This window comes from Neoarius graeffei, chromosome 10 (assembly GCF_027579695.1).
Source record: "Neoarius graeffei isolate fNeoGra1 chromosome 10, fNeoGra1.pri, whole genome shotgun sequence".
Lineage (NCBI taxonomy): Eukaryota > Metazoa > Chordata > Actinopteri > Siluriformes > Ariidae > Neoarius > Neoarius graeffei.
In genome coordinates, this window is record NC_083578.1 from 22,541,140 (window position 1) to 22,553,658 (window position 12,519).

The following is a 12,519-nucleotide window of genomic DNA, read 5'->3' on the forward strand; positions in this document are numbered from 1 at the left end:
GGTGCATAAACACCAGTGCAGTTTGCTATGGTGATGAGGCGAGACCTGGCGATGTGGTTTTTGTGGCGGCGGCGGAACTCACACAATAATCTGATTAATTTGGGCAGCAGACTAATGAGACCGAAGGTGTCAAATTACTGGAAATTTCCAGAACAATCTTATAATCTTGTAATACAGGATGGTTTAACATCCAGGTCCCTACCAAATCCACCATTAGCTTGATCAATTCTATAAAAGTCTATTTAAATTCTGAAAACTGTATAAATGTTGTTGTTTTCCACCAAAGAGGCGGGATTAGCCAACACAGAATAGTGACGTTTGTCTCTTGTTGATGACGTGTAGGTCGCATGAATGCGACCTGTCCGGTCAGACTGCAGTCGCATGTGAAAATAACGGATATGCATCGGAATTAGGACCACATATCCAAGCGGCCTGGGTCGCATGTGAAAAAATCGGATCTGTGTCGTTCAGATTGTCAATAACAAATCGGATACAGGTCACATATGGGCAAAAAAATCGGATATGGGTTGTTTCAGGGTGCAGTCTGAACGTAGTCTTAGTTCCGCAGGTGATAATGCCTTGTTGATGAGAGAGGTTGGAGGACAACGGCCACACTGGTTCAAGCAGACAATAACTCAAATAACCACTGTTTATAACCACGGTGAGCAGAAAAGCATCTCGGAAAGGAACACACTACCGTAAACTTCGAGGCAGACAGACTTCTTCCCAACCAGAGGTGGCTGGTTATAACACTATTTGAAGAAAACAGCTGTATTGCCTCAAATAATATTCAAACAGAAAACGGCATTTAAATCGTCGGAAATTTTTGCGGGCTTTGTCTGTGTCTCATTACTAAGAGTTTGGTCTGATCTTTATTCTCTAATTATGGTCTCTGGTTATAATCTGCTTTTGGTCTTGCACGAGACCACGTTCTCTTTCCTGCATGCTGAAAATTATAATCACGTCTGTCCAGCAAGGGATCTGATAAAGCGCGTGTTATTTCATAAAATAGGAATATTAGAAGATAAGGTTTCATATGAATGAATCTTATCTTGTTTGCATACATATTTAAAGTTGTTAGGGAGGCTGGTAAGCTCAGGAATAGTGTTCTAATGACTACTGGCTTTCATAGAAGATGATGAGGTTGTTTTCGCTAAAGGCTTTTACTGACCTTGTCGCTATGCTCCATGAATTCAGCCAGGTTGAGCAGAGTCTGTGTGACTTCAGCAATGTCCTGTGAGGTCAGCGCTAGCTCAATGCTGCGGATCAGCTCGTCCTGTTGGTCCTCGCTCAGCTCAGACCAGCATGATAGGAACGCGGCATTAAAAAGATCTCTGGAGTTAAAAGATACAGGAGAATGAGTCACATGAGGCAGGAAGGACAAACCGGTACAGGAAAGCACCTCAGCTGCACATATTCATTACTATAAACGACAGATGGCTTAGAGAAGTGCTTCTTTGGGTTAAAAAGTAGTGTTTGGTTGTTTTTTTTAACCATTTACAGCCCTGAGTTTTCAGTGGCATGTATGATATTAACTATACACTTGTCTAATGTTGGCGCGTTCAAATATATACATAGCAGCAGAGTTTAGCTCACTTTTTTTTTTTTTTGTGTGTGTGTGTGTGTGTAATGGAAACATTCACCTTGCAAGTGGAATGTAGGTCTGAGCGAGGGACCAACAGGAGCGCAGGGCAGGAGAGGGCGACTCTTTCAACAGGACAACACTGAGGCGCCGCAACCATTCCAGCCAGTCATCTTTAGACACCTTCCTGGCAGCACCCCATGCCTACAGAGCACACAAAACACTCAGTCAACAGTAAACACTCAGAGACACGACCTGAAAGCAGGGTCAACTTAAAAAGCCATCTCAGACTATGATTTAAGGCAGTGGCTCTCAAAATCGGATCCGGAGACCCCCAGGGGTCCATGAAACATAGGTCTTTCATACAGTGTTGGAAATCACTACCCAAATGATCCAAGGTATTATATTTATTCTCAAGTTCTTCTTATAGCTTGACTGGTCACTTGAATCAAATGTGTTTAATCCAAACCTCAATAACTCAAAAATAACTAGGTGTATAAATAATCTCTACTGGAATTGAAAGCTCTTGGTGGAAACCTCTTCTTCTTCTTTAGGTGTCAGGTCTGGTCTTGCAGACATCGACGATCATGGCTCTCCATTCCTCTCTGCATTCAGTCCGTCTGATGAGATCAATGGTAGAGAACTGGTGGTTCGTTGCGATCTTGTTCAGGCTGTCTGTGAACTTTGTCCGCTGTCTCCCTCTGCTTTTTTTGCCAATGATCTTTCCTAACAGCAAGCACTTTTCCAGTCCGTTTGCTCTCATTATGTGCCCAAAGAATTTCATTTGTCTTTCAAGGATGGTGTTGAGGAGTGATCTCTTATACCCCGCCATTTGCATTACTTCCTCTATGTAGTGGAAATTCATTATGTCTGATAATTATAACTATTCTTTTAAGTTCGTTTCTTAAGACACGTATTTTTAAGTATGTTACCTCGCTTGTTGACAGTTTCGGCGAACACTTCCGCCTTCTTCAAAACAGTCGTCTAACAGTCTAAAGACTGTTTTGAAGAAGGCGGAAGTGTTCGCCGAAACTGTCAACAAGCGAGGTAACATACTTAAAAATACGTGTCTTAAGAAACGAACTTAAAAGAATGCATTACTTCCTCGTTTGTCTTTCTTTCTGTCCACGAGACCCTCAGAATTCTCCTTATAAACCATGTCTCAACTAGCCTGGGAAATCCCATGCTGCTTTGCACAATCGTTCCGATCTGAAAAGACAGCATGGAAACTACGGTCTAAAGGCTCGCCTGAGTTAGGGAGCCAATCAGAGAGTGGGGAGGGGTGGAAAGACGATGACGCGTACTACTCGACAAACGGAAACTTGTAGTTTATTTGGGACTGTTTACGGATCACATTTAACATGGTGGCGAGCGATACGAACCAAACTTTCGATCAAGCTTTAGACACTGTTCTGAGTAGTTTAGAGCGAAAGTTTGTTTTAAAAAAAAGAACAGTTTTGTTTTGCCTTCTCTTTCCTTCTCTTCTTCGCCTCTTTGTCTTCTTCGTCGCTCTAACTACGTCACCGGGTACAACTGCCATGATTGGCCATGGGCTACGTATACACCAAATGACAGACATTCGCAACGTCCAATAAACGGCCGTTGACAATCGTAAACCACACCTCCCCTACGAGAAATTCAATAGGCGGATTCCAGACCATATTTCACTTGTGATATGGTCTGGTGTTAACCAGACTATGTCTCAACTGCTTCCAGGCGGCGTTCAGTATCCTTCGTCAAAGTCCAGCATTCGCACCCATAGAGAAGGATTGACCATATATAGGTCTTCAAGGTCCTGATTTTTGTGTCGAGGCTTATGTTTCTGTTTGTGAAAATGCATTTCATGTTGTTGAAGGTAGATTTGGATATACCAATTCTTTTCTCGATTTCGGTGTCACTCCTGCCATCCGAGGTTATTGTGCACCCGAGGTATTTGAAAGTGTTCACTTGTCTAATAGCCTCTCCTTTGCATGTGATGTTGCAATTTGGGATAGCAGCCTTTTTGGAAATCGCCATGCATTCTGTCTTCTTTGCATTCAGCTGTAGTCCTTTCTTTTCACTTTCTTCTGCTACTGTTGTCAAGATTCTTTGTAGCTTGTCTTCCGAATCCGCGATGAGGACAGTGTCGTCAGCATATCTTATATTATTGATGTTGTGACCACCCACACTGACACCTTCTTGCTCTTCAATGTGCCGCAAAATCATTTCACTGTAAAGGTTGAAGAGATCTGGTGAGAAGACGCACCCCTGTCTCACTCCTCTACAGATTGGTCTGTATTCGCTACAGTCATTATCAATTCTGATGGCTGCCTCCTGTTCCCAGTAGAGGTTTATGAGGACTCTAAGATCCTTTCTGTCAATGTTTAGCCCTGTTAAAATGTCAAACAGATCTGAGTGTCGTACTTTGTCAAACGCCTTTGAGTAATCAATAAAGCAGAGATACAGGTCTTTCTGTACCTCAATAGATCTTTCCATGAGAGTTTTCAAAAGGTGGAAACCTCTATAGTTCCCATAATGACCAACATATAATTGTACGTGTTGGGTCTAATACGCGAATAGCTGGAAGTATTAATCCTTAAAGGGTACCGAATATAATATATACAGTTGCTGATGTGACAAAGTAACGTATTCTTAAGTATTCTATCAAATTTATATACTAGAAAACAACGAAATATCTTGGTAATTGTAAATATAATACTTTATACGCTAAACCGCACAAGAGTCGCCATTTTTAAAAGACCGTGACGTCAGCGCTACCCACTGCACTAGGAGAGAAGTGTGTAATCATGGCGTCGGGCGCATCAAGTGAAAGCGACAGCTCTGTCGAATCGTACGAAGAGATCCCGCAAGACACACTGCAAGCAGGCTATGGCTTAGAAGGGTACCAGTTTGAACCTAGGAGAGTTGTAGTGGAAGTTCATTATGTCTAACTATTAAAGCTATTTTAAGTTCGTTTCTTAAGACAAGGATTTTTTAAGATGTTACCTTGTTGACAGTTTCGGCGAGAATCTTCCGCCTTCTTCAAAACAGTCACCAGATGTCGAGTGGTGACGTGCCTTATCAGCTGAAGTTACGCTATGGAGGCGTGAACGTCCCGACCAATTTGACAGGTAGTTCACGCCTCCTGCTGTCAGGTCGCTCCCCCAGGACACATCTGGTGACTGTTTTGAAGAAGGCGGAAGATTCTCGCCGAAACTGTCAACAAGGTAACATCTTAAAAAATCCTTGTCTTAAGAAACGAACTTAAAATAGCTAGGAGAGGTACTCTCGACTCCGGTGATGAAATAAGAGAAGCAAGCTCGGATGACAGTGAGGATGAGACTGATGCTGACCATGGGCGTGGCGAGCGTGGGGCAGAGCGTATGCGTGCAGGTGACACGGCATGGTGCTCGTGCGGAAAATGTAACGTGGAGTTGCTCACGAGTCCAGCAGAATTTATTTGCTGCAATGAAATAGGCGCCACCCGTGGACTTGCGAAATCGTCGCAAGAGGCAGAAACAGGTATTTCACACGTGCTATTCCCAACCTCAATGAGCCAACACAACCGGGCACATACATACGTCATGAGTGTTACGCAGAGAAAATGAACGTGCATTCTGATTGGATAAAATGAATATCATGGTGGGCTGTTCAAACTGCGGAAATAGTTTGCTCGAGCTACTTTCAAAACACTATAACTTTCCAACCTTAGAACAAAAAACTTTTGTAAGTCTTGAATAAGGTTCGTTAATGTGTGTTTTATTGTTATATTTACTCTATATATTGCCCTCTGTTCCCCTTTAATCAATGTTGAGGGGTCTGTGGAATTTAATTTACAGCTAAAGGGTCCTTGGTGGCAAAAAAAAAAAAAAGATTGACGTTAAAATGAATTGCGATTTTTCACAACACTGAAAACTGAAATCATGTCTACAAATATGGAAAATGTTTCACGGGTTTGAGCAAGAAGAGGTGGCACAGGCTACGGCCCAAACAGGTCTGTTTCTCTTCACGTTAAGAGCAAGAAAATTTTGGGTGACGAAGAGGATGGAAAGATCTGCTCATTCTTCAAGCGACAGCTGTGAATTACTGCAACGCGCTGGGCAATAACTAAAAAAGTTGAATATGCTTTTTGGCGGGATCTTTGACGGCACTTTACTGCTCTTACGCCTCGTCACCCTTTGCCAGTAAGCTATAACACCATGGCTTATAAAAGTCACACTTTAATATTCATACTCTGTCAAAATACTCAAAATGCATGACTGGGCATAATTCACGATCGACGGACCGGATTCGAGTTTCACTCAAAGGTTATCTGCTATTCCAGGGACGTTTTGTTCTATTTCTTGGAGAACTGGAGCTATTGCAGAGCGACATCATGTTGCGTGCATTTCATCATTTACTCCAGAACAAATAAATAAAGATATTAAAGATAAGGTTACAAAGAACAGCAGTTAGAAGCTATTAATAGGACCGGTTAAACTTCCAGAGACTTTGCCAAAGTGTTTGTGATGCTTTATCTGAGAACATTAGCTGAACATTAATTAGGCGAAGAAGAGGACATACTTCTGGGCAGGAGAAAGAACATGGAGGAATATTTTGTACAGAACAAGTTCTTAAATACCGCACATCTTACCTAATGCTGAACTCTATCAGACTGACGAAACGGCTTCGTGCTTTTTCATCCGTGTGTAAACATTTACAAGGACAAATTCAACTTGCAGTTAAATTTTCCTCATCTTTACAACTTTTTTTTTTTTTTTTAAATATACTGACCTTCTGAAGAGCAGTCGTGCTGACATGCAACTTCTTCATGGGACCAGACTCTACCGGGCCACTCTCCAGCGTGTCACTTTGGCTACTACGTGATTGGCGATGCTGGAAAATCTGAGAGTCTTCTTCCTCGTCAGCCAGAGTGTAACCCTGGGAAACAGAAGACACAATCAATAAGTAAGCGAAAAGAAATATTTCCGCCTGCACATCTAGTGAACTGCCCTAATCAAGGAAGTCCTCGATGTTCAGCTACATGCTGCAAGACATCTTCGTCACGTCAGCAGGAAGGATTGTAGAAAAAAAAAGACTGCTAAATTGTTTTCAGATGGATGGGGACTGCTCATGAGGAGAGGACGGAGGATGCCTGGGTTCAATGGTAAGTCGTGACTGATGATTCAGACAAAGGGGCAGGTTAGTTCCAGGAAAGGAAGGGAACATCCTCAACCTGAAAACAACAGGCTGTTTGTTCTGCGTTGAGCACATGATAATGAGCACGTGCTTAATGAAATCAACACCGTTCGTATGCAAGGGCGGAGCCAGGAACGATATGGAGTCGGGGGCCGAGAGAAGGACACTGACCTTAACGATGCGACAGATGAGCACGTCGTATCGTTGGTGGTTGATTCGGTGCTTTAACATCACTTTGTTCACCATAGGAATAAAGATCTGGTACTGTATTTCAAAAAAAAAAAAAAAGAAGAGGAGAGAAAAGTTTTTAAAAGAGTGTTACAGTTGCTATGAAGTTTATTTAATGCAGGTGAAGGTTATTTGATGCACACAGCTCTAAAAAGCAAATAGCGCCTCCATCTACCCAAATGACAAGCTACTGCCTGCTTTCATGATCAAAAGGAGCACATGGTGGCCACATGCTGCCCTGGTCGTCTTTGGGGAGTCAAGGAGGGGTGATAAAAAGGAAAATAACATCATCCCAGTCTTATTAGCAGCAGCACTGTGAATTCAATAAAGTGGAATACTTGTGAAAGCTCGTAGATTTATGGCAAAAACACATATTGATCTTTTCAATAACAAACCGAGTCCAACATGATTCAGATCATCATTAAGTGCTTTCCAGTGGACAGCGGAGCTCTGGAAACTTTGGCGTTGTGGTTTCATTATTCAGCCGTCATTAACTAGAAGCATGCACTGGCACTAGGCTTTAGCAAGCACCTTTTTACCAAGCTGGAAGACCAAAGAGGACAAGGTGTCCATTGCTGTGCTTCGCAACTCAGGCGTTCCATCCAAAGTGCGCACGATGGGGTGGATGATTCTGGAAGCATAGTCGGTGAAGTCTAGGGACTCGGTCAAACGATCTAAGGTTTCCAAAGCAACTCTGCAATCAAAAGAGAGTAAAAAAAAAAACACTTTAAATGGAAAGCCATCTAAAAGGTAACTAACAGCACTGGGAAGACTGGAACATTTGTCTTTTGCCTTATGGGTTGAAATCACAACAGTTAAAATAAGCACTCAGAGAATCAATGCTAGAAATATAAATTTACGATGTTTCCCTACCAATTAACTAGCTACTTGGTTTCTCCTGATTATAGGTATAAGATATGGGGGAAAAAAAAAGGATTCACAATTCTATAACAAACACATGATCCTGTGTATGAAAACGTTTCCAACAGGGCAAATGTATTCTTTTGACCAAAAAAAAAAAAGGGCAAATGTGCTTTCCCCTTTAGCACGAAGTGTTTTGCAAGGGTGATGAGGACATATCAAACCCGACACGAGATGACAGGCCAAACCGCTCTGGTGTTTCAATCAAAGCGTTTCAATAACATGATCCCTCCCAGACACAGAAGACCACAGTCACCCGATTCACATCCATTCTCAACGTGCAGCCAATTTCAAGAAACGGAATTGTCTACTTGCTATAACTCCCTCGGAATAGGAATTAACTCTCAAGACCATCCACTAAACCGCTTGTACTGATGGGGAGAACATATCCTCTATATAGATTTTGATCTGTATTGGTTGGCACTGGTCTAAAATATCTGGGGAGACAGGAGACACGCTGCAGAGTACGAAGGACAGCCACTGAACTTTGCTGCAGATTCTAAGGAGATGTGTGCTATAATGTACAGTATATTGGTATAAATACGGAGGTGATTATAGAAAATCACGTGCACTGACTGGCCGAGAAATTCAGATTATTTCTCAATAATCGCCTCGACAAAATGGCGGCCAATCACTTTGCCACCGTAAGTGAGGAAGAATTACAAATTATGAAAGAAAATGCTGTTCCTAAAAGCACTAAAGATGCTACGAAGTTCTCATCTCATCTCATTATCCGTAGCCGCTTTATCCTGTTCGACAGGGTCGCAGGCAAGCTGGAGCCTATCCCAGCTGACTACGGGCGAAAGGCGGGGTACACCCTGGACAAGTCGCCAGGTCATCACAGGGCTGACACTGATGCCCCTTTTCCACCAAAGCAGTTCCAGGGCTGGTTCGGGGCCAGTGCTTAGTTTGGAACCGGGTTTTCTGTTTCCACTGACAAAGAACTGGCTCTGGGGCCAGAAAAACCGGTTCCAGGCTAGCACCAACTCTCTGCTGGGCCAGAGGAAAGAACCGCTTACGTCAGCGGAGGGGGCGGAGTTGTTAAGACCAACAACAATAACAAGACCGTGAAAGATCGCCATTTTTAAGCGGCGAGAAGCAGCAGCTGTACAAATGCGAAGTCATCCATTATTATTATTATTGTTGCTGCTTCTTCCGTGTTGTTTTTGCTTCGATATTCGCGCCAAGGTTTATGCAAACGTAGCGACGTAACTGACGTATACAGTGACGTAATGACGTGGCTTCGCTTAGCACCGCGAGCTATGGAAAAGCAAACTGGTTCTCAGCTGGCTCGCAAGTTGAACGAGTTGTGAACCAGCACCAGCCTCGAACCAGCCCTGGAACTGATTTGGTGGAAAACGGGTAATAGACACAGACAACCATTCACACTCACATTCACACCTACGGTCAATTTAGAGTCACCAGTTAACCTAACCTGCATGTCTTTGGACTGTGGGGGAAACCGGAGCACCCGGAGGAAACCCACGCAGACACGGGGAGAACATGCAAACTCCGCACAGAAAGGCCCTCGCCGGCCACGGGGCTCGAACCCTGACCTTCTTGCTGTGAGGCGACAGCGCTAACCACTACACCACCGTGCCGCCCCGCTACGAAGTTTGGCCTAAAACTATTCAAAGGTAAGGCGATTTATTTCATCCATTTCAAAACAAAGTATTTTATGAGAGTCGGCATAGATAAGTGACAAGTCTGCACCGCGCCTTTATTACATTTGTATGCTGCTTTTGAAGCTTGAAATAAATTTTTATTTTAATATGATTTTTTTTAAAATAATCACCTGTGTATTTATACTAAAAATTATCCGCCTCAGGCTCAGTGAATAACAACCTTGACTTTGTCTCAGCTATTATTTAAATAATACTGGCTGGCATTGAGTGGTATATCAGATATATTCCATTCAGCTAGCAGGATATCGAACGAGTCGAAGATGCGTTTGACTCGTTCAGTATCATGCTAGCTGAAAGGAATATATCTGATATACCATGAAAAAAAAGCCAGCCAATATCATCATCATACTGTACATACACACTCTCTTTTCCAGTTTTTCAATGTCCGTTGTTATGTTTTTCTCTTGTAAACATGTGTGAAGAACATCTAATGAAGCTTTGGTAGCCTTTCGAGTGTTCAACGTGTCTATCGTAACAATATCGTAAACCATATTAAACGTTCATTCTCCGTTGGGTAGAGTGACGTGATACACGTAGGATAAGCGATACGCTAACAATATCGCGTGCTGTCAAACCAAATGAATGAATGAAACCTGCTAGAAGGGGATAGAATACGTGTTTTTATTCCATCGAAAAAGTGTCCTGTATGTATAATAAATCACCGATATTCACTTTGCTTTCGGTGAGTGAGTGTTAATTATTTTAGACATTAAATACATAAAGAATAAAAGATAACAGCACATCCTGTTATCGGAACCTTTTCAAAGATGCGGTGATGTACTGCAGCCCTTTGTCAAGCGAAGTTACCCCTACCACCCTGAATTTGATTATATCCCTATAACAGTATGTCCTGAGACGTTTTTAGTTCCTCTTATACCACAGCAATTTGCCAGTGATTACAATTTTCCAATTGTTTAATGACTGACATCATATTTGGAAACAATTATAGTTATATATCACGACGTGGAACATCCACAAGACAAAGTACTTCCGGTTATCGTTTACATTAAACCGCTACAAACATTTCATAAGCCTCTCCTTTTTTTCTCTCGCAGCGTGTCATGTTCGTGACAAACCAGAAAGTGCAATGTCCTTACCCGTGGCAGAAAACTTACCAAGCCTTACGAAAATCATACCCGAGACTCCTTCCGTAAATATTCAATAAACACCTCTTTGCAGAATGCTTTATCACATGATTGATGATATTTTTCATTTTTAACAACATATTTTCAAAATCTGCTCTCTTTAATAGGCTTAGATTATGTATCGCATCTGCCATAAAGGCCACAGTGAGTTGGTTATTAATACTACACACATGATAATGTATATTCGAACAACAGCATTAATATCCAAACATACAATGCTGGAAAGATGAAGAAGTTGGTGATTATACTGACTTGCGGGCTTGCAGCGGGACATCAGGGGCATCAAACAGTTTGACTATAGGAGGCAGCAGCAGGTGGAGGTAGTCATCCAGGTTGGCGCCAAACAGCTGTATGGCCATGAGCAGCTGCAAAGCAGAAGGAAAAAAAAAACATCAATGGGATGCTGTATAAAGGATTTGTGCTTTGAGTGAACATCTGTCCTTAAAAGGTATAAATCACTAAAGAATCGAATGTACACAATTTCCCCACTTACACCAGTCAGGACATACACTACCGTTCAAAAGTTTGGGGTCACTTTGAAATGTCCTTATTTTTGAAAGAAAAGCACTGTTCTTTTCAATGAAGATCACTTTAAACTAATCAGAAATCCACTCTATACATTGCTAATGTGGTAAATGACTATTCTAGCTGCAAATGTCTGGTTTTTGGTGCAATATCTCCATAGGTGTATAGAGGCCCATTTCCAGCAACTCTCACTCCAGTGTTCTAATGGTACAATGTGTTTGCTCATTGCCTCAGAAGGCTAATGGATGATTAGAAAACCCTTGTACAATCATGTTAGCACAGCTGAAAACAGTTGAGCTCTTTAGAGAAGCTATAAAACTGACCTTCCTTTGAGCAGATTGAGTTTCTGGAGCATCACATTTGTGGGGTCGATTAAATGCTCAAAATGGCCAGAAAAATGTCTTGCCTATATTTTCTATTCATTTTACAACTTATGGTGGTAAATAAAAGTGTGACTTTTCATGGAAAACACAAAAAATTGTCTGGGTGACCCCAAACTTTTGAACGGTAGTGTATTCATAAATACTGGAGCGCAAGGCTTATATAGCTGACAAGTCATGAAGATCTATTTCACCACAATTTTTTTCTATAAACACAACCCCAAATTTTCAAACACTTGCTTGAAATGCAAGTAAAACATTTACATAAATTACATAAACTAATTTTGAATAAATGAAAGCATAACTAAGGTAAAAGTGGAACCAGAATTTCCAGCTTTGCTTAAAATCCCACTTTGATCCTTGGGAATGTTGTTCTGAGGGAACAGAACGATGCAAATTGCATTAAGGGAAAAAAAAAAAAAAAGGATTCTGGTTTTTAAAATGGCCGCCCCATAGTGGTTTTTGGAAAGCCATCCCATCCCACTAAACGTGTGTGTGCTGGTTAAGATGTTCGTCCAATAAGATCAGAGAACACAGATAGGTCACAGGCCATAACCTTAGATGCTTTTTTCCTTGCACATCAACTTGTGGGTAGCTCCAAGAGTATTTCAAGTTGGCCCAGACGTTCCCTGTGATGCAGGAGCTCCCTGCCAGACCACCGTCCTGTCCAGACATGAAGCTCTGCCACTGTACACACACTATTGTATTAAGTGTCATGTCAGGGGACATTTTGTATACATGTGAGGTTAAATTATTGTAGATACTGGGTTTGTTGGATTGGCCCACAGTCTTGTGTGTCTGCCTCACATGTGGCTGATATTCCATCTGAGCAGTGGTGGGGTGTAGATCTTCTCTAGACGCCTGCTGATTGCTGAGCACTGCGAGCCTATGATATT

The 12,519-nt window shown here is 42.0% G+C and overlaps 1 protein-coding gene across 1 annotated transcript in view; it reads right to left on the reverse strand.

Moving 5' to 3' along the window:
• The window catches only part of mtor (mechanistic target of rapamycin kinase), a 267,396-nt gene that overhangs the window by 165,053 nt on the left and 89,824 nt on the right, over window positions 1-12,519 (reverse strand). The window contains exons 23-28 of the mRNA XM_060931539.1: window positions 10,971-11,083; window positions 7,499-7,661; window positions 6,911-7,003; window positions 6,335-6,481; window positions 1,644-1,786; window positions 1,172-1,334 (exon numbers count right to left, since the gene is read on the reverse strand). Of these exons, the coding sequence (XP_060787522.1) occupies window positions 1,172-1,334; window positions 1,644-1,786; window positions 6,335-6,481; window positions 6,911-7,003; window positions 7,499-7,661; window positions 10,971-11,083 (822 nt within the window). The remainder of the gene's footprint in view (window positions 1-1,171; window positions 1,335-1,643; window positions 1,787-6,334; window positions 6,482-6,910; window positions 7,004-7,498; window positions 7,662-10,970; window positions 11,084-12,519) is intronic.